The 24998-nt window shown below is 43.2% G+C and overlaps 1 protein-coding gene across 1 annotated transcript in view; it reads right to left on the reverse strand.

The window, feature by feature from the left end:
* Positions 1 to 4627: 4627 nt before the first annotated feature.
* The window catches only part of xkr4 (XK related 4), a gene marked incomplete at both ends in the record, with an annotated part of 33026 nt that continues 12655 nt past the window's right edge, over positions 4628 to 24998 (reverse strand). The window contains 3 exons of the mRNA XM_083928481.1: positions 4628 to 5228; positions 7517 to 7871; positions 11634 to 11833. Coding sequence (XP_083784607.1) covers positions 4628 to 5228; positions 7517 to 7871; positions 11634 to 11833 — 1156 coding nt within the window. The remainder of the gene's footprint in view (positions 5229 to 7516; positions 7872 to 11633; positions 11834 to 24998) is intronic.

Below are 24998 nucleotides of genomic sequence, written 5' to 3' on the forward strand. Positions count from 1 at the left end.
TTGATAACTTTTCTAGTGAGAAATCTTCATCCAGTGAATGTATATGATCAGGTTTCAGGTCTCACTAGACCATAGTTGGAATGCAACTTTTTTCAGGTTCTATGGTCATTACTACTGACGCTGCTAAACCCATGGAGCTTCCATGTTGTTTGAATCATTGTCTTTGTATTGTGTCAGCACATTTCTTGGCACCTAGCGCCCACATAGTTGCATTCATTCCTTGATCATCCCAAGCTCCCCAAAATGTGAGTAAGTTCAGCAAAGAAAAAAATCACTACTATTTCAAAAGCGTCCTTGTACCAAACCCTTTCTAATGGCATTACCAATAACTCATCATATAGTTGAGTTATCTAGGGCTCTTAATGTCATTAAAATGCATTTCATTTAATATTTTAAAATACCACATTTTCCACTGGCAATAAAACAAAGGTCTACCATGTTCTTTTCTTTTCATGGAAAGACGCTTGGCACCTTACATGGACCCAGGCCAAAAGAAAGAAAAGAAAAACCTATATATTTTACAACTTTAGAGCCATTATTGTGAAACTAATACATGTCTTGATGTGGACCAAATAGCTTTTACATATTTTGATGTAAGACTGCTGTCTTTAGTTGAAAGTGTGTCTCTGATTGAAGACATCCATCTGGTTCTCTCTGGGGTCTGTATATATTGGGCTACTCATGAATTCTCTTTTGTGCTATGTATTTGTAACCAAGGAATAAGATGATCAATTTACTGGAGTATTGGACATTAACTGTAATGCCTTGCAACAGAATTCAGACTTCGTATGGCTGGGACTCGTCTAGTGAAGTGAAAGAAAAGGTTTACAGTCTCATGCCATGATTATCCCACTGACTCTTTTGTGCTTTTCTCTCCTCTTGCCATCTTTAGAAAAAAAAGGCATTGAACTTGTGACGTAAATCAATAAAGACACCCTGGACAACCCTTTCTTTTGTGCAGACATTTTACATTTTAAAAGACACACCGTTACCATCTAATAGCACTGCCTTGACTCTCTAAGTGAAAGAGTTGAAATTCCTGAACATGGTGGATTTGACTGACAGCTTATCTACAATATATGATGACGTCATTGCCTCTGGCTTCCCAGCTCTCCATTGTCTGCAGTCTCTAGCTGTCTCTTTGCACTGCTATTCAGATCACGGGGGACGTTCAAGGGTTTGGGTTTTCATACATGCAAAGTATGTTAAAAGACACTGTGACAAACTGAGCGGTATTGGCCTGGTATCAGTGGGGCCAGAGACGCGGACAGTCAGTCTTTTCATCAGTCCAACACTTTGATCATAGACTGTATAATAAAGATGGACGAACATTCCAAATCTGAAAAGTGAAGCCAATGCAGAAGTGCTTTAAACCTGCATTGAGCTGACTTCTCACTTGATTTATTACCTCAGTAAACATTTTTTTTAAAGAGTTTATGGTCTTAATCTCAGCATTGTGTTCATTTACTAAACTATGGTCCCATTTAGAGTCAAATAGGTGCCATTTGAGGTGTGGCTACCTTGTGATTGACAAGGAACCATGCTAGCAACTTTATAGAGGTTTAGTAATTCATAGCCACAGCACTGTGTACATTAAAATAGTGATGAACTTGCTTTTGGGTGTTGTCTCACCAGACTATTTTTCAACCAGCACTGTCACTCGCTGGAAATAGTCCACTTGATAACTCAGTTTGCCTCTTCAACATTTAGCTTAGGACTATTGAAATGACATTGGCTTAGCACCTGCAGTTTCAAAAAAACAAGATGCCATCGGGCCAAAATGCCAAACTTGAGACTTCAAAACGTATCCTACACATTAATGGGTGACACCACATTAGCTACGTCCGTCTCTATTATACAGTCTGTAACTTTAGAACTCCTGGTATGGTTAGTCATAGGCCCGGGAAGATCACTTTGGCAACCCCCGACCCTGGCTTTAATGCACCATTCAGTCCAAAAATTTGAACCATCAGAAAGTATGCCACCATCAGGGCAAATTGAACATTTTCAGTGTAACTGTCAGTATGTTGTTTACGACCTAAAACACCTCATGACAAGTCCTCGTCTGTCTGTGGGGGCCACAGCGGGTCTTTAGGACTTTAGTCTTGTTTCCTCATTATCCTGATCCAGGACATCCATACCACGTTCCTCATCTTTATCTGCTGGAACCTGGACATTTCAGTCGCACAGGTGTTCATAAACTTTACGAACATTATGGGAAGAATGTTGAAAATATGAACTCACTGGATGACAGGATGGACATAATTTTGTGATCTACTGCCAAAAGTTTTCAGTCAGAGCCACAGCTTAGCTCAAGTCCACCTCACTCTCATTAAATACTCTCCCTTCCAGGGAAGGTATTTACCACCTGTGCTGCCATAGTCTCTCCACCACCATTTTCTCCAAATTTAGCACTTTCCCCTTGTTTCTTTCTTGGGTTGAGTTTAGCGAAAGGGATCTAGATCTGTTGGAATAAACCATGTTTTTTTTTTCGTCCCTCACTGAAAATGTCTGGATTTCATCAGTAACCCTTCCCAGACCATGATATGTGGTAAGACAGTGGTCATTTTAAGCTTTTATAGTAGCACTTCAGTTAACCAGAACATCCCTTTGTTAGCATTTCTCATTAAAGCCAGTGGACACTACCAGCACCATGCTAACTTGTGCGGCTCGGTGTAAGAATGTTAAAAGCTGCTGGGAAAATGTTCCCCACAAGGTGACATGTGTTTTCCAAATAACAAGCAGACTTAAAATCAAAATGTGCCTATTGTCAACTCATACACACTCCACAAAAAACACAATGACTTCAGTACCCTCTACATAATCTTCAACGTAAAAAATGCTGCATGTTGTATTCGAGTTCTGTACATCCTGGTGGTTTGGTTGACATGGCTGCTTGTCTGCTTCTCCTCTTCTTGTCCATCCTTGACTCATTTCCATTCCTGCATCACCTTGTCCTGTCATCTCCTTTTCATTGCTTTGTCTGGTGCTTTGCTCATTTCTTTAGCTTTCTCAACCACATCACCTCCACAGATGAGCAAAGATCAAAATCACTGCAAGGCCAGGTTTATGAATCTGGGCTGCAAATAGTTGAGTTGAGCTGCCAGGAAGATTTTTTCTTGGCATTGTGTTCCTTGGGGGACAATGACAGTTAGGTTGTGTCTGTCCAGCTCCTTTCTCGCTCCCTATCCTTCCTTCCTGCCGGTTTTGATGCTTTTATCCAAACAAAACACAATTTAGTAAAGATGCTACTTTGACCACTATCTTCATGTAGTTCACTTCCTGTCTGACATTCTTCAAATGTAGACCATAATTATCCAAGATGCCGGGTTCAGACTACACAATATTTTTCTCTGTTACGACGGTCACTTTGTTAGATTATAGAGTCATAAATTCTTGCTGTGACTTGGCCGAGAGACATCATCGGAATTTGCCGTCATTGGGAGGGAGGGGCTAGGAACAAGAATGTAAATAAACAATGGCGGTGCATATGAGGCTGGCTGTCTTATGTTTGATAAAGCCTAAAACACAAAAGAAAAACATGATTGTGAGCTTTTCTCTGTTTCACAGTTCCACCTACATCATTCCTCTTTCGCATCACCATGTTTACATCTTTGAAAGAGTGATCTGTGCTCCTTTCAATCAAAGTCATGAATGTGAGAGAGCATGACGTGGAAGGCAAAAAAAAAAAAAAAGTGACATGCTAACCTTTCTATCGGGACGCTGTGAGGCGTTTGAGATTGGTCAACGATGACACAGTACACGGGATAAAATGATCGATTGTTGAATCCAATGGTCATTATCGTTTCCAATCCCAGCCGCCTCCTCATGTCTGCTCAGTTGGGCTGTAATCGGGCTTAATCTAGAGGACATTCCAAGGGCTATAGTCGAGCTGATATCATTTAGTCTGAATCCGAAAAATGGTCTTCCAACTTCTCAGAACCTAGGCGACATTTCCAAGGAACCTTTTTGGCACTAAGAGAACAGGAGTGAGGAGTGTTATCACGTTGATATTGATGGAATCACATCATCAGAACTTCCAAACAGTAGGTCACCAACACATTAGACAAATATGCCAGTTTGAAGTTTCTACTGATGCTGAATGAAGGATCCTTTCCTTCCCTCATCACATTAGAGGAATTTCTGTGTTATTCAAGTGTCATTTATGTTAAAGTGGAATTTCCGGTAACTTAAGAATTGTCTGGATGGACGTATTTCATCCTTAATTTTTCCAACCTTAACCCAACAGTGCATCATCTTCTTGTACGATGTGAGTGTTGAAGCACTCTGCTGATTTGCATCTAGTTCATACCAGATGGGATTTCCCTGATGAGTGGAAGTAAAAATAACAACCATACAAAGAACCCAAACACATCCGGTGACATCATCTGCACTTATCTGTCCACTTATCTGCACACCAAATTGCTCCAACTGCTTCACCCCCAGGGGCTGAATGCTCCTGGGAAGGTGCTAATGCCTACGAATAGATAAAGAAAAGAGGGAATGAGAGATGGAAAGTGAGATTGTTGTAGTAACAAATTCTTATTGCCACAGTCCCTGTTGCTGTGATAGCAGGATAATCCTCTGACGGCTGTAACACCCTATGGGTTCTGACAGCAGGGCTGAACTATAATGTGGTCTCATATTCCAACCGCTCCTGCACCAGAGCGTCATCTTTGTACTGCAGCCGTGGAGGAGTCAGCGAGCTGTCTATGGCCAGGATTGCCTTTCGTATACTGCGGTCGAGGACATGCCGCTCCCAGGCTGGGTAGCGGTTCCTACAAAGGTCAATCTTGATGACGGTCTCATCAAGGCGTGGAGCGCGAGACGATGGTGTGGATGGCACTGTGGGTCGAACCTGAAAAACTGGCATGCAGCCGTCCCGCTCAGAATATTTCCCCATGTCCCGCTCCAGGGTTGTGGTGGCACCTCGGTTGGAACGTAGTGAGTTGGTGGCACCTTCAGATGGTAGTGTGGAGAACTGAGCAGTGGGGTCAAGGTCGAGGCCCTGGCCACTCGGTGAGCGCCCAAAGCGTGGCCCATTGGGATGGAAAAAGGCATAGTACATGAGCATAAAAACCACACCAGTGAGGAAACTGCTGAAGATGACGCAGAGTGCTGGCACTGCAAAGGCGTCGGTTGTGTGAGGCGACCGGTAGAGATACCACAACGCACTGAGAGCAGCATTCTCCACCAGAATCACCAGGTAATAGATGAAAAGCCGACACCTACACAAAGACATGATGGAAATACATGAATCAGATAGAGTGAAACTAAATCAGTCATCAAAGCATGATGCAGCTCTCCAGTATTAGCATGATAGTGTGTGGTTGGAAGTGCTTGTATTGTGTTTTGACAGTGGGATGTGAGGATGGCTTTACCAGATCAGGTCAGTTGGTTCATCCTACCAGCAACGCTACCCCCCCAACTGCTCTCCAATTGTAAAGTACTGTGCGAACTTTTAAGGCAGGTGTGGAAAAAAGGCTGTAAACTAAGAATGCTTTCAAAAATGGAAGTGTTAATAGTTTATTTTCATCAATTATCAACATGTGGTGACTGAACAGAAGAGAACTGTAAATCAAATCAATATTTGGTGTGACCACCCTTTGCCTTCAGAACAGCATCAATTCTTCTAGGTTCACTCACACAGTTTTTGAAGGAACTCTGCTCAAAGGTTGTTCCAAACATCTTGGAGAACTAACCCCAGATCTTCTGTGGATGTAGGCTTCCTCAAATCTTTCTGTCTCTTCATGTGATCCCGGACAGACTGGATGATGTTGAGGTCAGGGCTCTGGTGGGCCACACCATCACTTCATCAGGACTTCTTCTTCTTCTTTACGCTGAAGATAGTTCTTAATAACATTGGCTGTTTGTTTGGGGTCATTGTCCTGCTGTGGAATACATTTGGGGCCAATCACACGCCTCCCTGATGGTACTGCATGATGGATAAGTATCTGCCTGTATTTCTCAGCATTGAGCATTGAAATTGATGAGTATTAGCATCTATTTGTTATAATTGGTTGATCATACACCTGACTATAATAAGTGTATCTATAAGAATTGATGCTGGTTTGAAGGCAAAGGGTCGTAACAAATTGATTTGATTTAGATTTTTCTCTTTTGTTCGCTCACTTTGCATTTTGTAAAATGATTTATATTTTTGAAAGTGTTCTTAGTTTACAGCATTTTTTCACACCTGTCTAAAACTTCTGCACAGTACTGTATGTTGTCAGAGGATGATGCTTTTTGGTGATCCCCTGCTTAGTGTCGCCATCAAGCCAAAAACATCCATCAGTTGGCAGTTAAACAGTCTTTTCTCTGTCTGTTGATCGTCCATTGTGAGTCAACAGTAATGAAATGTTACTGCACCGCTCAGACACCATTGTTTTAACTCACTCTTTGATAGATAGGAACTAAACAGACAACTATCTAGATGGAAATCTTATGGACTACTTTCTACTTTTTTTCGGAGTTTTCTCTGAGAAAAAATGAGAAGATGAAGAAGGAGGAGCAGGAGCAACGTGTAATGGCGTGAGCAGTTCAATATTGGACTGTCTGTGTCGTGGTTCTATCCGTTTCAACATCGGGCCGATAACTGTTGTCGGACAACGCGCTAAGTGTGTGAGTTGGACTCTTTAGTGCGGCGTGTGTGTTTGGGTGACACGAAGCAAGTTCGGCTAAGTTAGCTAGCAGGAGCTAGGCTAACGGCACGGTCATTGTTGAAAGCGGACACCGCCTGCGCGGACGGGAGGAGCTTCGCCGGGTCGTCTAAAAGAGTGTCGCCGACGGAGACTGCTTCGCTGCTGCCGTGGGAGACGGAGCTTCGGCGCTGCGAGCTGCTGCGGGCAGATACGGGTGCTATCGTTACGAGGGTGCATTCATCAGCTGCAGCCATGTCCTGCTGTCTTCACCGACACACAGAGGTACCGTCATCAAAGGTTCCCATCATGAGCTCCAACTAAAGCGCGCCAACAAAACTAAGAGTGCACCCGGGTTTCTATATATTTGTTCGTTTCTTGATGGTTCATCTTTTTTTTCCTTTGAAGTATTGCATTCTGCATGGCGTCAGAGTTTACAGGTCTGAGTGTTTCCCCTATAGCCTCTGAACAGTTATTGATGACAGTGAGAATCATATATTACCCTAGACAGTTATTACTATTTGAGATGTTTCTTTTACCACAAGATATTGAATAAGGGTTGAGGCTTCACTTTAGAGCATAAGGTGGGTTTCTTAATACACGAGTGGTAAGAGGGTTACACTTATTTTTAAAAAATAAAAGATTTTAATATTTAAATGTGAGGGTGAAAACGGTCTCTGTTTGTCTCTATGTGCCCTGTGATAGACTGGTGTCCTGTCCAGGGTGGACCCCGCCTCACGCCCAATGTCAGCTGGCATTGGCTCCAGCCCCCCCACCCCATAGTGACAACCGGTTGAAGATGAATGAATATTCAAAAAAACAAGTTACTGAAACGTCTTCAGGTCTACATCACACTGAATTGAGTTCTGTGTCCTCACCTTGTCCGTCCCTCCTTGACGTTGAACCAGGAAAATATGTAGATTATGCCCACCACCATGTCAAACACAATCTCCTCCCACTTGCTGATACAGAAGTCTGTCTCACAGTGGACAATCCAGAAGGTCATGATACACCAGTGCAGCACAATGAAGATGCCAAAGTAGAGTTGGAACACTGACGCAAACAGGGCGAAGGTGATGACCCTCGCAGCGATCGTGAAGAAGTGCCAACAGAACTGGATGATGACAGCCAGGTAGCTTATGGGCTTCTTGTCATCCCGGGACTCTCTCAAGGCCTTCTGATAGGAAGCAAGGGCCCAGGCAAGAGAGACAAGGGATGCTGCAGCTGTCATACCTACAACAGTAAGGCACACAGAGACACAAGGATACATCATGGGATCAGTACAGAAACACACAATTTGGAAAAAACAATACATTTCACATCTCTGTGCGTCTACATTACACAGGCTAATGCAGAATATTTGAGATTTGTTTCAACTTTATCGTCATTGCACAGGATACAGAGGTACTGAGACAACAGAAAGAAGCATTTCAAATACAAACAGCAGTATATATGCAGAATCAATTACGGAATAATTTAGCTTTGTTCGGCTCAGTTTCTGTAACCAGTGTAGCAGGAAAGCATGGTGGAAGTAGCTAACTAGCTAGCCATACATCTCCAGTTCTGCTAACAGCTCTCATTCTGGCAAAAGTCGACCAGCTAAATAGCTAACTTGCTAATGTAACTATTATATAAGTAAACAACCATAAAGAAGTGAAGTGAAGAACAATCTACAGAATGACATGGAGAATAAAATATGAGAACAGAGAATAAATACAGTGTTTCCCATACACAGACCAATGTGTGGCGCTGCGCCGGACAGTCAACAATGACACTTTTTTTAACGCGCTTTTGAAATGTTGTGTTTATTCATTTTCGCAGAAAACTCTTTCTCCCTGTCATTCTCGTTTACACAGAGAGAGAGAGAGAGAGACGCGCACCTCACTGCAGCCTGCCTGTGTGCTGACGGTCTGCAGTGTGTGTGCGCACAGTTTCGCTCAAACTTCTGGTTGGTGTTAAAATCTGAGCTAGGGTTGTAACGATACATCTTGAGACAGTTAAAATCGATAAGAATGTGTGACGATACAAAATAGGTTGAGATGGAAAATGAACAGCATCGCGCTATCTACTTTTGACTTTGTTTGTTGACAGCTGTGTTAAGATGGCGGTGAGCGCAGCAGGTCGCTCCGGTCTCTTTTATCAGAGGTTCTAACTCTGTTTTGTCCTTTGGAAGTGAAAGAAGCTGTGTATCTTCATCCACTCATTTCCTGTCCTACGCGCTGTCAGTGACACAGGCTGGCAGTGACACAGGCTGGCAGTGACACAGGCTGGCAGCGACATTTCAGGAATAGCTCAGTAAGCTGCGGCGTGTGCGCGTGTGTGTGTGCGTGCGTGCGTGCGTGCGTGCATGTGTGTGCAGGTGAAGAGACACGGAGGATGAACTCAGAGCAGACAGTTGGAGCTGCTGATGGTGGGAGCAGAGAAGACATTTGCAGTTAGCCAAAAAAATTCAGATTGTATAGAAGTCAATGAGAAAATGAGCCACGGACATATAGTTATGTATGTTTGCATATTATGATCCAGATAAAAGCAGTTAACATATCTGTTGTCAGAGTCTGTACAGGGGAGAGTTCAGAGCCCCTGTCCCTCAAAAGGTCTCCGTACGGCCCTGCACCACACATTGCTACCTGCTCTGTGGGAAACACTGAAATAGGATGTGGAGTGAACAGTAAAGGTGCGGAGATCAGGTGACAGCTGAGGGGTAAAAGCTGAGCCTGTTGGTCCTGGAATGGACAAACATACTTTGCTGAAGTGAAAGGTGTTCCTGACAATGCTGTGCTCCCTCTGCAGACATTTGACAGCCTCGATGGCTGGAAGTGGAGAACCAGTAATGCAATGGGTAGTTTTCACCACTTTGCAGTTTTTTTTCGGATCAGAGACAGCATATGCCATAACATACTGTAATGCAGTTGGTGGGGGTGCTCTTGATGGTGCAGCAGTAGCAGTTCACCAGAATCTGAGGAGACAGATGTACTGTATTTATAGGCGTGCAGTTGTAGATGAGGGAGTAGAGGAGAGTCTCTAGGGCCAAAGTAAATAATCAGTGTGGAGCTAAGCCCTGTCACTCCACTGAGCTGGTCTTGAGGATCTGCAGCATTCACACACTGGACATTCACTTGATATATTCACCACTTAACTGTATCTCTAAACTTTAGTTCCGATTCGAGACATTTGTAGGTGAGTATTTTGCATTTTAGTGTTGTTTTCATCGTGCCCCTGTATGTAAAGGCCTTAAGAATTATGTAGCCTTGTAGTTTTTTCACTGCTTTCATCCTGTATTCACTGTGCAAATTGCATAAGGTGTGCGAAATGAATGTAGTTGTACTGGTTCTATCACTCATGATGGACTTTTTCGGTTCACTAAGGTCCCCTTCGTTCTTGCATCAGCCCCAAGTGCATTCCAGAGGAGGTCACAAATTCTGGCAAATTTGGATGTTGTACAGTGTTACTTAGATGATATTATTGTGTATGCTGATACTCCTATGCTGCTTGAGACACGACTCAAAGCTGTACTGCACCTACTGAACAACAAAGAACTGAGACTAAATGTGGAGAAGTGCCGAAATGAACTTTTGTTTTTGGGCCACGTTGTCTCTGCTTCAGGCATCTGTCCCACCCCACAGCCCTACAGTCCCTCCTAGGCCTCACAGGGTGGTGTTCAAAGTTCATTCCCTGCTACACCTCTGTGGTGGAACCCCTTTGTGGTCTGCTGAGGAAAAATGCAGAATTTAAATGTACTGATGCTGCTCAGGAGGCTTTTCCTCACCACAAAGATCTGATTGCTACAAGCCTTGTGTGCGGTCAGCTGAGCGTTGGCACACTAACCTTTGGGGAAGACACTTCATCCTGTGCACAGACCATAGCCCACTTACTGCCCTGCTGTAACCAAAGGCTTTGGAAATGTTTCCTTTTCATTATTTTATTTTTTTTACAACAACAATTTTGTCATGCCTAATGAGGCTGCTATAGGCCTAGTCTGCCGGGGGATAATACTGTTCCTGATACTCTGAGGTTTTATCCTGTCTGTCATATCTGTCATGTCTCATCAATTCATGTTACTAATTCAACTTCATATTTACCACTACAATTGTTATTGTCATTGCCATGTTCTGTCACTCTAGCCGTGCCTGTTTCTTGCTGTTCTGCTGTATTAAGCGGCATAACATATAAGTCATATTCACATTACTATAGATATTATTATAGTTATTGTTACTTTGTGGTTGCTTGCATCTCTGGAAGTGTGTCTGTCTTTGTGTTTGTCTTTATCACTCTCTCTTTCCATCTGTCTGTCTTTTCTCTCTTTCTCTCTCCTTTTCTTCCTCCCCAACCGGTGCAGACAGATGTCCGTCCTCCACAGAGCTGGGTCTGTCTGACGTTCCTGCCTGTTATAGGGAAGGTTTTTTGTTGCCACCGTACTCTACGGGGGAATTGTTGGGTCTATGTAAATCATAAATAACTCATAGAGTGTGGTCTTTACCCACTCTGGCAAGTGTCCTGAGATAACTTTTGTTTTGATTTGGCACTGTAAATTGAATTGAATTGAATTAGTTATAAGGTAAAGAGCTGTATGGCAGTTAAGAGGAAGGCTATTAATCCGTCATGGGATGGTGCCCTGAGCAGTTGGGGTTTTGGTGCATTGCTCGAGGGCACCTTGGTAAAGCCTCTCCAGCTACAGTCCACTCTCCATAGTTGTTTTGAGCTGGGCTTGGCTGACTTGGCTGCTTCAAAGGACAAATTGAAGGTTAAGATTTGGTTTAGGTTAAAACATAGGCGGTCTTCATAGCTCGTGGTTCACAGACACAGGGTCAATAATATGAAACTCCTTCAGTATAGTAGCATACTAGAGGAATTATAGGAATAAAATATAATAAAAAAGGTAAAACAAAATGTTAAAAGTATACCAGTTAGGCTTTTAAGGGAGTTAAGGGTTGGGATCCGAAATATAGATAGCCGTTTGTGTGTTTCTGTTTGTGTGCTTATGAGTGAGTGTGTTACCTTGCACAGCCTGGAGCTTGTGTGTCTGTATAATGATGCACAGCTGCAACACGAGCTGTGGAGCACTCTCCAGAAAGGTGGCAAGGAGGTGCAGCATGCTCACATCTGCAAACTCATAGACCATCATCCAGTAGTAACGCCAGCGCTCTGTCTCAGCACTCTGACGGCTGCGAATGCCCAGGTAGATGGTATGAAAATACCTGGAGGAAATGGAGGGAAAATATCATGCTTCAACATTAACCAGTCAGGATAAAACATAACATGTAACTTCATTAAGAAGGAGAAAGGAACAACACACTGAACTTTTCTCCCGGCTCAGGCAAGGCCTTTGGGGTATGAGGCTCTCAGGAATTCTGTATAGCTGTCAAATGCTCATTCTCCTGTAGGGCAACTTTTCCCTGCTGAGTCAACACAGCATGATTTACTCTTCATTCCTTATATGTATCTTTTGTTTGGAGAAGTAACACCTGTGACACCTGTTCAAGTTAATGATACATTCTTTCATTTGAATTAATTTATAATCCCCTGGTCTTTAATGTGTGTGTTTCAGAAAGATTTCTGCTCATGCTCAAATCTTTCTTCAAAAACACATCCCACACGTTTTCTGAGAAGTTATAATCATTTAAGAAAAAAAATGTAATATTGCAAGAATACAGTCATAATTAATGAGAATATAGTCACGAAACATGAAGAAAAACCTGCAGCTGGTATGGTAGTATCCCCTTCAGACCTACAGACACAACATTGTTCAAGACGTTTAGAAAAATCAGCTGTGCGCTGCTCCTCATCAGAGATGCACAGTAAGAGACAAAGTGAAAACCCTTCAGATCAGGCATACATTTCACCATTGTGTGGCTTATTGCTAGCTATGTGGAGATGCTGGGCTAACGGGGCTGAACAGCTCAAAGAGATGAACAACCTGACTTCTAAAAACAGCGGGAGAATTCAGTATGGGTTGGACGATATGGCCAAAATCTATATGATATATAGGTATGAAATAACCACATGGCGAATCCTATTATTGTATACTACTGGTGACTTTATTAAGAACTTTAGTGCAAAACATAAACTAAAAGAAATTAAGATTTTTTGAGGAATTTAAATTAGTATGTGTATTCACAACAATATGATATCATAATGATACAATTCCATATTTAATCTAATCTACTAACTTTTCAGCCCTGACAGTGACGCCAGCACACTCTCCTGGTATTAAGTTACTGGCTTACTTTACATTAATTTAGTGGCTGTTATGTTGAAAATTGGTACAGCGCTTACATCCCTGATGGTGACAGCAGCGTTTGTGCTCCTCTGTCTCAGTGTTGAGTTGTTTGCTTTACTTTACATGAAGTTAGTGGCTTTTAAGATGAAACTGACTTTGTACAGCAGATTTCAACCCCTATGGTGAAAGCAGTTTCTGTGCTTCTCTCTCCCGGTATACTGGTTCTACTTCTTACTACAAAAGTTAATTGTACCTATTTATTGTCATTTTCAAAGAGTGCAATTTATGCAACCTCTGCCGATGACGTACGCAAGAGACATTGTGGTGGTGATTTAACCACGGATTTAACCAGACAGAAACGATTACAACAACAGAGCGGAGCTTGACAAGCTATTGCCAAAAGAATTCAGAAACCCACGAAGAAAAGTGTAGTGGGAGCGCGCAGAGCGTTGTGGCCTGGTATTTGACACGATGAGAAGGATGCTAAGATAGATACGGAGAGGACAGCAGCCAACATCGACCACCATGTCTATGAATTACTTTTTCACACAGGCTTCTACTCAAAGGGCCAGTAAATATTCCCTTTCCATCAATTGAATAGCCCTGCTGTAGATCCTCCATCGCACCCCAGAGGCTTCTACTCAACAGATTTCCTAGTCACAAAAAGGCTGTTGGATTCCGTCCGATTTTGGACCTGAAGGGACTCAAAAGGTATCTGAAAGTGTTACCTTTACACATTCTCACTACTGCAACCTGTCACCCAGGGAGTCTTCTCTCCCATGTAGCCAAGCTGGGTCTAAAGGTAAACTTGTAAAGAAGTTGCCTAAACCCGTCTGAGAACACAACCTTCATAAGTGTGGCCTTAGACACAATATCCATGAGTATATATTGTCCACTTCATTACCCTCTTCCAAATAGGCAGGTGGCTGCCCTACCACATCATGTTCCTGCATCTCTTGGGCAAGCTAACATTGGTATCAAGAGTTGTCCCATTAAGCTTTCTGTCATAGACACTGGCAGCTCAGGGTTTCAAGGCAGTGCCTCCTCGCCCTGGATCCGTGGAGGGACAGTGTTTACATATCCAGGGCCATCCCTCCATCCAGACGAGGTTGTCACCACAGACACCTCCCTCTCAAGCTGGGGTGCAGTGTGGCAGAGCAGGATGGTTCAAGGATGTTGGTCTGTGTGAGAATGAGCGGAACATGTGGTGCACCTGGCTCTCAAGCACTTTTTGCCATACAATTAAATCTATCCATATCAAACACCAGGGTGGCACCAAATGTGCACGACAGCTGCAGGTGTCCCAAGACCTCCTGTCATGGGCGGCCCCCAGTCTGGCTGGCCTGCGGGCAATGTATTTATCGGGAGACCAGAACCATGTGGCAGACTTCCTCTCCCATTTCAAGCCTTATCCAGGAAAGTGGTGCCTCCATCCTGAGATGGCTTAGGTGTCACTTGGCTATGGTTGAATACGGCTTTTTTGCCAAAAAGTGTTGTCACATTCGCACCTTAATCAACCTCTGCGGCTCACACAGTTTTAATCCTCTCCAGGCGAGGGTGAAGACAGGCCAGAAATGTTGTGCCCCCTACAAGCCATGAGCCTATGTTGCAGCTACCACTGTCATTCAGCAGCTATAACAACTGTTCCTTTGCTAAGGTGGCTCAAATAAAGGTTGCGATCTATCCAAGCAGCATCTTTCCCACTGAGTTGTGGATATCATTCACCACGCATATGGGACGAGTGACTGTCCCCTTCCACTGGGGGTTGTCCTCCTTCCAGGGTCTCCTGATCCTCCTCAATGAAGTGGATTTTCAGTATTGATGACTTTGCTTGTAAGAGTCATTCAGTGCTTTAAGCCGCACCTCTGGTTGTCAGCAGCGATAAAATAGAAAGATAGTTACGAATGTAACTACGGTTCTATAAATCCTGAATGACCGCCAGAGCGCTCTGTCACTTGGAATCCTTGTGATTTGAGCAGATTCTGTAGGAACAGAACCTCTGATGACACCGGAAGATATAGCCTCTCTCGGGTCATCCAGAGGTCACAAGTGACATTGTTGGTATACATACTCGAACTGTGCATGCACGGGCCTCTAAACTATCGTTTTACCATGCAGTTTCATTAGAAGAGACTTGATTGCAACATGGACAATGCTTGAGCAGCACACATACCACTCCAGGCAAACCAACTCCAATTGTACCTCTGCAGACCTGAGGCAAGAGCTCATTTAATGAAATTAATTCATTATTACTATTCAATCTGTCTGTGGCCTACATTTAAATGTCTCTCTCTCTCTCTCTCTCTCTCTCTATCAGTCTCCCTCATTCATTCCCATTGTCTCTCTCCCTCTATCTCTAAAATATCACCACCACACTGCAGTCATTTAGCAGCAAGCTAATGGGCCGGGAAATCAAGCTCTATCAATAAAGAATTTCTAAATTATATCTGGGCTGAGAGCAGCCTGTAAATGAACAGATGGGCATTTGTCACTCTGTGTTTGTGTGTATATGTGTGTGTGTGTGTGTGTGTGTGTGTGTGTGTGTGTGCGAGCGCGTGTGCGTGCATGCGTGTGTGTTTAGTACTGGTCTTTCTAAGTCTACAGATACAGATCAGACTTGTTAACCTGCTAATCAGGCTACATTCACACTTTAACTGAAGGTGTCCCATTTGAGACTGCGTAAAAAAAGAAAATTCTGGTCATTCGGAGGGGTGTCACGATTCTTCAAATCTAAGATTTGATAGAATTTCTAATTGAACCTATACTATATTGCATACATTATAACTTAAACATAATAAAAACATTTTAATGGGATTTTATTATTTAAAATACCTTACAATTTTTGGATTTGGTATACGTCGTTTATAGCTGCCTCTTTGGCGGTAAGATGTAACGCAGGTGAGTTGGGTACCGGTGGAGGTTCATGCAAGTTTGGGGCTGCATTTTCTGCAAATGGAGTTGGAGAATTGGTCGGGATTAATGGTGTCCTCAATGCTGAGAAAATACAGGCACATACTTATCCATCATCCATTGGCCTCAAGTGTATTCTGCAGCAGGACAACAAGCCTGAACAAACAGCCAATGTTATTAAATGATAAATGCTGTAACCTAAGAACACTTTCAAAAATATAAATCAATTTACAAAATGCAAAGTAAGCGAACAAAAGAAAAATCTAAATCAAATCAATTTGTTACAACCCTTTGCCTTCAAACCAGCATCAATTCTTATAGATACACTTGTAGGATTATAGTCAGGTGTATGATCAACCAATTATAACAAATAGATGCTAATACTCATCAATTTCAATGCTCAATGCTGAGAAATACAGGCAGATACTTATTCATCATGCAGTACCATCAGGGAGGCGTGTGATTGGCCCCAAATGTATTCTGCAGCAGGACAATGACCCCAAACACACAGCCAATGTCTTTAAGAACTATCTTCAGCGTAAAGAAGAAGAAGAAGTCCTGATGAAGTGATGGTGTGGCCCACCAGAGCCCTGACCTCAACATCATCCAGTCTGTCTGGGATCACATGAAGAGACAGAAGGATTTGAGGAAGCCTACATCCGCAGAAGATCTGGGGTTAGTTCTCCAAGATGTTTGGAACAACCTTTCAGCAGAGTTCCTTCAAAAACTGTGTGAGTGAACCTGGAAGAGTTGATGCTGTTCTGAAGGCAAAGGGTGTCAGACCAAAGATTGATTTGATTTAGGTTTCTCTTCTGTTCAGTCACTGCATGTTGATAATTGATGAATAAACTATTAACACTTCCATTCTTCCTTAAAGATATAATACCTGAGAGCAGGGACGTTTGTCTCCCCTGAGAGAAGCCCGGTTACAACAACATGGTTAAGTACACTTTTATCCAGTTGTGTAGTAATATGCAGTGCATAAAATGATCTGTGCATGTGCATCTATTCATGGGATTGTTAAAATGAATGCTGCAGCGGCCAGGATGGATTCTGACCTGTGGTTTATCAAGCAGTTATTGTAATTTTTTATCATAAATCCCATCTGCATAATAGGATATTTAAGGCCCTGAACCATTTGTCTATGCATTGTGCATGGAACTATTGGTAGAGTACAAGTACCAGTGCTCCCTCAGATGATGAACCAGATGGACCATCTAAACTTTTTTTTTTTTACAGATACTAAAAGACAGCAATGCGATTGCCTGTTTCTCAGTACTTTCTGACTCTCCTAACACTGGTCCATATTGAGGACTTATTTAATATTTGGGTTGGGGAACCCCGGGCTGAGGTGTTCAGGCTGTTGTCTACTTTAAAATAAAAAAGCCAATGCATTGCAATAAATGTGTAATGACACTGGACCAATGCTTTAAAAACTAGGGGTCATCATCTCACATTGTCCATGAGATGGTGAGAAGTAATCAAAGGCTACATTGGATTTGGGACACACTGCAAAAAAAAAAACCTGGCTGAAGGAAAACATCCCCAACTTAACCGTGAAGCTAGCAATCCAAATCGTCTAACCTGACGCTCTGACACCACATTGCCACCTACACTGAATTGGTAATCTCTGCCGAGATGAAGTTAGACTCCACATGGACCTGTCCATTGCAACGCTTGGAATTTTTTTATTTACCAGGAAACAAATCTCCTTTACAACGTGTTCTGGGTTGACACAGCAGCAGCACATTACCCAAAGTTTAGGACATACAAACATAAAAGACGCAATTGTGAGGGTTCCGTTGATTCAAGCACTTGGGTAGCCACGTTTTGTTGGAGCTATGGCAAATTATCCTGTTTTAATTATGTATTTCTGATGGAAATAGAACTCAAAACTAAGCGGATTTTATTCTGGGTGATGTCCCTGGATCAACTGTGGAGCAAAAATGCCCCCAAAAAACACTACTAAAAAGAAAGACGCACAGGCGCCTTCTCCTCATCTTGAGGATGCTAAGTTAGCAAGTGCCGCTAGCCCCCCATCCACTAGCCGGGAAGCAGATCCGGGACTGACTCAAGCTCTGGAAACAATGACGACAAATATCGCTCAGATGACGGATGAAAAGTTGGATAAGATGGCACTTGAGATCAAAGCCAACATATCTCTGAGCTTGAAAGAAGTTACCGAACGGGTCAGCGAAGCTGAGCAGAGGATCCTAGTGGTGAAAAAAGCTTTGGCTGATACTGAAAAGCACCTGCTAGCTCTGGAAAAGACGGCTAACGAGTTGACGGAGCATCTCCAAAACTACAAAATCAGGAGCCAACGCAAAAACCTACGGATCATAGGCCTGCCGAGGGAAACAATACAACGACGTTTATGGAGACGTGGATAACCGAGATTCCTGCAGCTCGACACCAAGTCGGGACACATCAAGTTGGAGAGAGCACACAGGCTCCAGGGTCTAGAGACGTCCAGGTTTCCCCGCGCAATAATTGCAAGGTTTCAGGTTGGAGCCGACCCCTGCTGACATCGGGCGTGAGTCTATCACAGGGCACATAGAGACAAACAGAGACACTTCACACTCAAACCTACGGGCAATTGTAAATGGTAATTTACACACCCATGCGCAGCACAGGGAGCAATTCCGGGTTCAGTGTCTTGCCCAAGGACAATTCGACATGTGGACCGGGGGGAGATGGGGATCGAACCACCAATCTCTCAAACAGAGGACGACCCACTCTGCCACCAAGCTACAGCCGCCCACAATTGTAGAGTCATCAATTAACCTAACACGTTCTACATCACATATTTTAAGCATCATATGGATACAGTTGTAATTTCTTGTTGAATAACCTACAGATATTAGAGAATGAAAGTAGTTATTCGTGGCTGTTAACATGGGGACTTTTGTTTGATTTTACTTTACCACGCCGTCAGATATTACTTTGATTTTAATCAACTGTGCCGGCCTATTAGGAGTATGCTTGCATTTAAGGTTAGGCAAAGGGTCTTTCACCCTAAAGGAGGGCACACTCTCTGTTTGCTGTTATGTTTACAGGTCTTGGTATGGTCACTGAAGGACCTAGTGTTGGTGTTTGTAGTTTTATTTTAAGTTTTGTCACTGTTTTGTCACAAGACTACAATGTGCTCAGTCTGATTAACTTATTCGTATGTATGACAGTGAGTATTAGCAACAACTTGAGTTATGCTAGAGACTATTTCATTTAGTCTTCAGCGTACTGTAATTAGCCTTTCGGCTAATTTACAGTACGCTGTACAATCTGGACAAATGACCCACTGACTCACTGCTGATACACGTGCACACGGACCCTCTGCTCCACACTCAACTTCACCCTCCCCCTCCTACACTACACACGCCCCCTCTGCCCCTCACTCACCTTCACCCTCCCCCTCCTACACTACACACGCCCCCTGTTCAGTTTCACCTGAGGCACAGAACATTCACACCATCAAAACCAGAATCTCACACAGACAAATTACACCCAGGACTGTTTTTAGACCACGTTGTGTTTTTAACGTTCCGTTAGAAAGACATGACGAGCGCACCTTCAACACAGACATTAAAATAGCTGTGCTGAACGTGCGCTCTCTTTTAAACAAATCCTTTATTATTAAAAATGTAATTTTAGATAACAACCTAGACAGCATTCTCCTTACAGAGACATGGCTTGGCACTGATGCACCTGTTGTTCTCACTGAGGCTTCCCCGCCAGATTTTAACTTTTTATTTTCTACTAGAGGGGGACAAAAAGGAGGCGGAACTGCGTCAATCACCAAAGACACCATGTTGTCAAATGAAGTCTTTATTAACAAATATTTATCATTTGAGTATCATGCCTTTGTTTTTAGCAGCCCCCCCTATCCTCTGTATGACAGTGAATTCTCAGAGCTACTGTCAATAACACATAGCATTTATAACAGAATACTGATAACCGGTGATTTTAATTTACACATAGATAATTCCTCAGATCCTATGTCGAGAGAATTTTTAAACCTTCTCCATTGCCTTGATTTTAATCAACATATCACGCAGCTGACCCACAGCAGGGGGCGCACCTTGGACCTGGTCATAACCTATGGCCTGTCCATTGGTGCGCCCTCTGTTGTGGACCTGGCTGTGTCTGACCATTTTTGTGTGTTTTTTACAATCACCAGTTTTAACCAGCAGGAGGCCCCAGTGAGAACAGTGAGGAAACGCTACCTAACTTCTGAAGTGGCTGCAAATTTTATCCAGATTTTACAGAGCACCAGCAACATGTGAGCACCAGCACCATGTGATTTTATTGTTGACAATTTTAACCATAAAATAAAATCAACGCTAGACTTGGTGGCGCCACTCTCAATAAAAAGAAATATGACAAGACCGACACCCCCGTGGAGAAATGCAGAAACTAAAAAACTAAAGAGAGACTGCAGGAGTGCTGAGAGGAGATGGAGAAAAACAAAACTGACAGTTCACTATGAAATTTTACGTGAACATCTCAAAACATACAATAACGCAATCAAACAGTCAAGAATCTCCCATTTCCATAAACTAATCAACGAACATAAAAACAACCATAAATTCCTCTTCTCCACAATTGACCTTTTAACAAACAAAAATTTTAATAGATCCTCCAAAACACCAACTGACGCCCTTTGTGAGGACTTTGCAGACCACTTCAGAAATAAAATCAATGACATCAGATCGAGTCTTTTACCACAACAGATTTCCAATGTTGACACACCTGGATCATTGATTTTACCCGAGGAAACACTGGAGAGTTTTGCCCTGGTTGATGCGGGGACACTTGGTCGAGTCCTCTCCCACAACCTGCCTATTAGATCCGATTCCCACACCGTTTTTCAAAACACTTTGTGGATTCTTTGAGGATCAGCTTTTATACATGATGAATTACTCTCTTCAGACGGGGGTCTTCCCCGCCTCCTTTAAAACGGCGGTGGTGAAGCCCCTTCTGAAGATGAGCAATTTAGATCCCAACATCTTTAATAATTATCGGCCTGTATCCAACTTTCCGTTTTTAAGTAAAATTTTGGAAAAACTTGTTTTCAATCAAGTAAATGACTTTTTGATTGCAAACAACATTTTTGAGAAGTGTCAGGGCGAACCACAGTACAGAGACAGCCCTTTTAAAGATTTTAAACGACATCAGGTGCAACTTGGATAACAATGAACTCACAGTCTTGGTACTACTGGATCTAACCGCCGCCTTCGATACAGTAGACCATCACATTTTATTAGATAGACTGAAGAACCTGGTCGGCCTCTCTGGTACTGTTCTTAACTGGTTCATTTCTTACCTCACAGATAGACACTTCTTTGTAAGTATGGATACATGTTCCTCAGAAACCCACAAAATAAAGTGTGGTGTTCCCCAAGGGTCAATTTTAGGTCCAACTCTTTTTAATCTTCACATGCTTCCCCTTGGGGACGTCATCAGGAGGCACGGCATCAGCTTTCATACTTATGCTGACGATATGCAACTGTATATCGCCGTGTCTCCCGATGACACAGGACCTATTGATGTCCTTTTTAACTGCATTTTAGATATCAAGACATGGATGGCAGGAAATTTCCTACAGCTCAACCAGGACAAAACAGATTTTACTCATTGGTCCTGAGGGCCAGAAAGAGAAACTTTTACCAAAGTTACAGAAATTTAAACTATCACAATCTGTAAAAAATCTGGGTGTGATTTTTGACTCTGAGCTCAGTTTTATTCCACACATCAAAAATATAACAAAAATAGGTTTTTACCATCTTAAGAACATAGCCAGAGTCCGCCCGTTTCTCTCTCAGGCCAGCACGGAGGTGCTGATGCATGCTTTTATCTCTTGTCGTATAGACTACTGTAATGCCCTGCTCTCTGGCCTTCCCAAAAAGAGCACTTCGAATCTACAATCATTACAAAACTCAGCTGCACGAGTGCTGACAAGGACCAGAGGGCGGGAGCCCATAACACCAGTTTTAAAGTCGCTGCATTGGCTCCCCGTGCGTTTCAGGGTTGATTTTAAAGTTCTTCTACTAGTTTTTAAGTGTCTTAACGGTCTTGGGCCCTCTTACCTATCCGATTTACTTTTACCTTATCGGCCGACACGAACCCTGAGGTCCTCCGGCACCGGCCTTTTAACCATACCACAGGTTAGTTCAAAAAAGCACGGGGAGGCGGCTTTCAGTTATTATGGGCCCCGACTGTGGAACAGCCTGCCGGAGAGCCTCAGGGTCGCGGAGAATGCTGAGGTTATAAAAAGAGGCTTAAGACCCATCTTTTTAACCAGGCTTTTAGTTAATTGATTTCTTTTAGGCAGTGCTAATCAGAGCACTTTTTATCCTTTTTTACTGTTTTAATCTCTGTGTTTTAGCCTTCATGCTTTTATTTACTTTTATGTCCTCATGTCTTATGCCCTGCCAGTTTGGGAGTTGTCTCTGATCTGGCCGCGGGGGGTGCTGTCCCATGGGCGGTTCCGGCCCGGGCGGCTAGAGGGCTCTGCACCTTGGTGCGGAGGCTCCTGTCTGCTCGGGCTGGGGTGGTCTCTGTGGCGGTGCTCCCTGTGACCTTGGACTGGGATCTCTCCCGGTGTGGTTGGCCCCCCAAAAGGTAGCTTCCTCTAGACTCCTCAGTACCTCAGGTCTCGCTGCCCGGCCATGTCTCTGTAGTGACAGCTAGCGTTGGTGTAGGTGTGAGTCTGTGTATCTGTGTGCCTGCATGGCTGTGTGTGTTTATGTGAATGTGTGAATAAACGTATATACATTTGTGTATGTCTCTGTGCATGACTGTGGGAGGGTTCGGTTCTTTTAACTTTCTTCTCCTGATTTTATTTGATGATTCTCTTTTTCTGTACATCTCTGTGAGGCACTTTGCGATACTTTTCTGTATGAAAAGCGCCATATAAATAAAGGTTGATTTGATTTGATTTGATGATTTAGTTATGAGTATTCCTTGTATCAAACTCTGTACTTGGAATGTACGGGGTATTCATCACCCAGTTAAGAGGAAAAAATGTCTTACCTCCCTTAAAGAGAAAGGTGTTGAGATTGCGTTGCTGTCAGAAACACACCTTGAGGATCAGAAACATCTCAAACTGAAACGAGATTGGGCCGGCAAGACTTTTTTTTCATCCCACACCTCAAACAGTAGAGGTGTGTGTATTCTAATCAACAAGAAATTGCCCTTTAAACTTGAATCCTGTGTCTCACTCGTGAACAAGATCCCGAGGTACTTGAACTCCTTCACTTGGGGTAAGGACTCATTCCCTACCTGGAGTAAGCAATACACCGGTTTCCTGCTGAGAGCCATGGCCTCAGATTTAGAGGTGCTGATCCTCATCCCAGCCGTTTCACACTCGGCTGTGTTCACATTATTATCAACTTAACACAGATACCATAATTAAAGGATTTCGCAGATAAGCTCCAGTTTAAAACTAGGTGAAGTAAAATTAGGGGGGTCAGCCACTCAGAACGCTGTATGCTAAAGAGTAGGGAGTGTTCTTTCTACAGGAGCTGGTGCTTCATTGGAGGAACTGTGTGACCAGGGGGCAGAGGATTCAACACGTGAACGAATGAGAGCCAGCCTGGGAATTATGGAACCAGGAACTGCATCAGAAACATTCTAAACTAATCACAAACACTCAATGACTTTATTGCACTATAAATGCTTTGCTGAAAACTAGGATGTCTCCAGCTTCTGACCAGGAGAGAGTCCCTGGCCAGGCTGAAGGTTCTTTGCTGTTGTTTTTATAATGAACTTTTTAAACTTTAAGTTTCCGTATGTGGCTGGGGTATCAGAAAAACTCAGGAGGGTCTTCAACAAACACAGCATCCCTGTGTATTTCAAACCCAGTAACAAACTCAGACAGAGACTAGTACATCCCAAGGACAGAACACCACACACCCACAAAAGCAATCTGGTTTATGCTGTCCAATTCAACAGGGAATGGAAAGATCTCTACATTGGGGAAACAAAACAACCACTGCATAAACGCATGGCCCAACACAGGAGAGCTAACTCCTCAGGCCTGGACTCTGCTGTCCACTTACATCTCAAGGAGAAAGCCCACTCCTTTGATGACAACAATGTCCACATCCTGGACAGAGAGGACAAATGGTTTGAAAGAGGAGTAAAAGAAGCCATCTATGTAAAAGTAGAGAAACCATTGCTAAACAGAGGAGGAGGTCTGAGACACCACACATCTCCAATTTACAATGCTGCCCTTTCATCCCTTCCCAGGAATGGCCTCCTGTGACTCCAACGACTGTCGTCAAGACCCAATAGAGCACTAACGAAGTCGAAACCAACTTCCCACCAACGACTGCTACTCTAATGACGGTCGTTGGCACTTTGGAGCACAAAGGGTTCCAGTGACATCATCGGCCTTGTGAGAGGTTAAATACCGGGATCTCCACACCAGTTAGTTGGACCAGTCCAAGCCTGGTCAGATGCGTACATGAACTCATGAAGCCTCTTGGATGAGAGGTGAAACGTCTTCCTAGACAAATAACCAAGTCCAGTTGCTTTTGACTGAAATTGCTTTGAGGATAACGATGACCTGGACAAATGATAATATTCCCAGGCTTAAACTTTAAGAAGTATTCTGGCTTTCCTTGATAAAGAACACGACAAGGCTTTGGAGGCAACAGTCAGGAAATGCCCCAGGCCCTAACGGCCTGGGGGAGCTGTGAATTCTATAAAAAATTTGTCGTACGTATAGACCTGTTTCTCGAGATGCTAAATGACTGGTTTGTAAGGGGAGTCCCTCACTGAAGCTAATATCAGTCTTATACTTAAAAAAGGGAAACCAGCTGATGAATGATCTTTGTATCGTCCCATAAGCTTATTAAATGTTGGTTTCAAAATACTTTCTAAAATATTAGCACGGCGCCTTGAGAAGGTACTTCCTAATATTATTAATGTCGATCAGTCAGGATCTGTTGTTGCCAGGAGCTCTTGTTATAATATGAGAAGGCTTTTAAAAGTAGTTCAACTCTCGCATCAGCAGAAACTCCCCAGCATGGGGATAAGACTATACGCAGAAAAGACCTTTGACAGAGTGGAATGGCCATTTCTTTTTTCTGCTCTTGACACCTTTGGGCTGGGAGAAACATTCTGCAGCTGGGTTAGACTTTTATATAACAGACCACTTGCAGCAGTTCGTATTAATGGGCCGACTTCTTCTTACTTTCCCCAGGCAGCTTCTGTTCGCCATAGTTATAGAA

Source organism: Echiichthys vipera, assembly GCF_963691815.1.
Source record: "Echiichthys vipera genome assembly, chromosome: 15".
Lineage (NCBI taxonomy): Eukaryota > Metazoa > Chordata > Actinopteri > Perciformes > Trachinidae > Echiichthys > Echiichthys vipera.